At 53.8% G+C, this 3,958-nt stretch overlaps 1 protein-coding gene across 1 annotated transcript in view; it reads left to right on the forward strand.

Moving 5' to 3' along the window:
• Positions 1-3,845, forward strand: part of LOC106812636 (ras-like protein) — a 33,330-nt gene extending 29,485 nt beyond the window's left edge. Inside the window, exons 8-9 of the mRNA XM_014816553.1 lie at positions 2,986-3,068; positions 3,401-3,845. Coding sequence (XP_014672039.1) covers positions 2,986-3,054 — 69 coding nt within the window. The 3' untranslated portion in view covers positions 3,055-3,068; positions 3,401-3,845. The remainder of the gene's footprint in view (positions 1-2,985; positions 3,069-3,400) is intronic.
• The last annotated feature ends 113 nt before the right edge of the window (positions 3,846-3,958 follow it).

Raw genomic sequence — 3,958 nt, forward strand, 5'->3', positions numbered from 1 at the left:
TTCTCTTTCTCTCTCTCTCTCTTTTTCTTTCTCTCTCTCTCTCTCTCTCTCTCTCTCTCTCTCACTCTCTCTCTCTCTCTCTCTCTCTCTCTCTCTCTCTCTGTGTGTGTACATCGTCTTCGTAGTTGTTCTCTTCGTTCGCATCTTCGTTTACCTTCTATCCTCCGCTCCCCTCCGCTCCCGCATTTGCCTCTCATTCGATATACTAGGGAGCGGGAAACGTTGGGTGTTTTTGTTTACGCTACCCCGCGCGGGCGTCGCCCCGCTGTGGGTCGCGACGCGCTGCGAGCGCGGGGTGCGAAGTAACGTGCGCGCGGTCCGCCCGTTGCCACGGTTACGACCGTGTCCCGCGTAAACAATCCGATCGCGCACGGGGCGTCTGTGACGATTTTTAGTGTGCGCGTGTCCGTCTGTCTGTCTGTCTGTCTGTTGGCTTTGGTTGTAAAGGCGGAGCGGTCCGCCGCACGCGCGCGCGCTCGCTGCAGCCGTGGCGCCCTCTGGTGGCGTTGCTTTCGCGCGCGCTTTCTTCCCGCGAGAGCGGTATACCGCTGTTTGCTTACATGTGCCTTAACGCAGTGCTGCCGGTGTGCGCGTATGTGTATGCGCGTGCGTGTTTGGGGACGGGTGCGCGTGCGTGGATGTATAAGTGCGTGTCTGCGTACGTCAGTGCGTGCGTACGTACGTCAATGCGTTCGTGCGTGCGTGCGTGCGTGGGGACGGGTCCGGCCAGCCGACCGTGAGCGCGGATTGATGAAGCCATACAGGGGGGAAGAGGGAGGGAAGAAGGAGGAGGTGTTCCAGCTTCTTGTTCCCTCGCTGCTGCTGCTTCCGCCGGCGGGTTGGCGGCCGACCGACCGACCCATCGGCACGAGTACTAGCGAGTGTAGTAGTACAGCCTGTTCTGCTAGCATCTATGACAAATATGACATACGCATGTACGCTCTCCTATGACACTATTTGTCATAGGAAGATTCTTCCTATGACAAATATTGTTGTATGTGTTGTGCGCATCATAGGAGTTTAGGAGCTCTATTATGAACGCAAGCAGTGAATTTCAGCTGTAAAGCGGAACGAGGTTGACTCGCCATTGAAGTCGAAGTGTCATAGATGCAAGCAGAACGTGCCGAGTAGTAGTAGAGCCTTAAATCATGCCTGCCTGCCTGCCTGCCTGCCTGCCGCTCTTACTCAACAGTCTCAGACCCATTACTACAGGTCTGGCAATAGGATATGGTGTTACGTCTGCTTGCTCTAGATAGATGGCTGCAGTATAAGCGCACTATATATATATGTGTGTGTGTGCATGTGTGTGCGTGCGTGCGTGCGTGCGTGTGCGTGTGTGTGACCGGTCGCGTGTCGTCGTGCCTTCGTGTGTCGGCGTATACGTCGTAAGTTTAATCTCTGTGTGCGTGCGTGCGTGCGTGCGTGCGTGCGTGCGTGCGTGCGTGCGTCGATCGTTTACGTTGCTGGCAGCCGCAGGTGTTTTTACGAGTAATCGCGTAGCAATCAAATGCGTGTATCGATCGAGGTGGCTTTTTTTAACGCGTGTGTGTGTGCGTGTTGGGGGACGTGTGCGTGCGTGCGAGCGCGCGTGCGTGTCTGTGCGTGCGTGTGGTGGTATCGGCGAGTGCGTGTGCGTGCGTGTGTGTGTGTCTGTGCGTGCGCGCGCGTTTGTGTGTCTGTGCGTGCGTGCGTGCGTGTGTGTCTGTGTGTCTGTGCGTGCGTGCGTGCGTGCGTGCGTGCGTGCGTGCGTGCGTGTGGTGGTGTCGGCGAGTGCATGTCTGTCTCATCAGTAATTTCGTCAGTCAATTGCAAGCGTCAAGGTTGTTTTTTTCTCCCGCACACTGATGGAGATCGATGAGGTTTTCTCTCTGTCATTGGCCGACGTGAAATCCCAAGGTTGTGTGACGTGACAGAGAGAGAGGGGGGGGGGGACGGAGAGAAAGAGAGAGGGCGGAAGAGATATATATATATATAGAGATATAGATAGATAGAGAGAGGGGGAGAGGGAGAGAGAGAGAGGGGGAGGGGGAGAGAAAGAAGAAAACTAAATTAGTGTCAAACTGCGAATTGTGGTCGTCCACTGTACATAACATAGCATACGCGTGTGTGCGCCTCTCACCCTCTCTCGTCCTCTCTCCTGTGTGCGATCTCTCTCCTCTCTCTCTCTCCTCTCTCTCCTCTCTCTCTCCCCCTCTCTCTCCCTGTCTCTCCCCCTCTTCCCCCCTCTCTCTCTTTCGCTCTCGCATATGCACGCATCAACCACGTTCCCGTTTCGTTGACCTCGCTCTCCGCACTCCCGTATACACGCACGCACGCACACACCAGGGTTCGTACGGGTCCTTGAAAACCTTGAAAGTGCTTGAATTTTTATTTTTTTATTTTAAGGCCTTGAAATCTTGGAATTTCAGGCTTCTCACCCAAAAGTACTTGAAGAGTCATTGAAAAACGAAATTTGGTTGATTTCAAGAACATGGTTAAAATTTTGTCAATCGTTATGCTCATTTGGGGTAACGTTTACAAAATAATGTTTTTACCTTGTGTATTACTTAGATAAGGTCCTTGAAATTTGGCTGTTGGGTCCTTGAAAGTCCTTGAAAAGTCCTTGAATTTCAGGTTTGGTGTAGTGTACAAACCCTGACGCAATCACGCACGCACGCACGCACGCATGCACGCACCTGGGAAGGCAGCGGTGCAGGCTACAACGTACACCCGCTTCGCTTTGCTACGTATATAGAGTAGATCACTCGCCTGCCTGCGATACGACCAGTAGGACGGATGACGTGGTGCTTGCTGTGGCCCTACCCCCACTCCTTCCCTCACTCCACTCCCCCTTTCCTCCCCTACTCCACTCCTCTCCCACTGCTTGTAATTTACGTCATCCCTATCAACACATCGCAAGGAAAATCATTTTTCCCGTAACATGACGTATCGATTGTGCGCTGTGACTTGCGCGATGCTAACCGAATTTGCTTCGCTGTTTTGCAGAAAGAGAGACGAGGAAAGGGAAAGAACAAGAAGAAGAACAAGAACAAGCGAAAGTGCGAAGTGTTGTGAGCAGTTGTTAGCAAGTAAGCATCTTTTACGCGCGCGCAATTCTGGCGTCGTCGGAAAATCCGCGGATTCCGCGATGACACAATATCGCACTTATAGCAGGGGTGTTATTCGAGCGAGGCGTGTATATCGTACAGTCTACGTATAGGAAGAATTCACGGATCACGCAGATCGTATGATATCGCACTCGTTGCGCACAAGGGTCACTTGTGCATGGTCGCGACCCGGTACAATCCGCGCCACTTGCGCGATCTCTCGGCTCCCGTTCGGCGCGCGATTTCCGGAAACCACCGAATTCACCGATCACCTCGTTATTTTGCGATTGTCGCTCATCTGCTCTGCTCTGCAGGTGCCGGATAACAGCAGACGCAGCGGTGTTACACGGACTTGCCGCCGGGGGGCGCCACCGGCCGATTCTCGGCTCGCTCGGCGGCGGTGGCGGCGGAGGAACGAAAACCACGGACTTCTCCCCCTTCTCCTCTTTCCTCTTCGTCGTCGGGGGAGGCGTGCCGGTTCGAGGAGGCGCCGATGAAGGTCAGGCGGAGCTTGCTACGTTCCTCTTCTGCCGAGAAAAGGAGGGGTAGATGCTCGCTCGCCATGTTGCTGCTCTTTTGTCTTCTCGACGACGGCGCGCGAGACAGATTTTTTTGTAATTTACTCGATTTGCGCGTAGTTCTTCGTCGGTTTTTTCCGTGTTTACGTTTGTAATCGTGTTTTTTATTCCTTGACTCGGAGACCTTCCTCGCTCTCACACCGCCGCCTCTCTCTCTCCTCCCCCTTCTAGCTCGTCCTCTCTCGCTTTCTTTCTCTCTCCCTCTCGTTCTCCTCCCCCCTTCTAGCTTGCTTTCTCTCTCTTTTTCTCTCGCTCTCTCTCTCTCTCTTTCTCTAGCTCGCTCTCTCTCTCTCT

The sequence above is a fragment of the Priapulus caudatus genome, unplaced genomic scaffold (assembly GCF_000485595.1).
Source record: "Priapulus caudatus unplaced genomic scaffold, Priapulus_caudatus-5.0.1 Scaffold668, whole genome shotgun sequence".
NCBI lineage: Eukaryota > Metazoa > Priapulida > Priapulimorpha > Priapulimorphida > Priapulidae > Priapulus > Priapulus caudatus.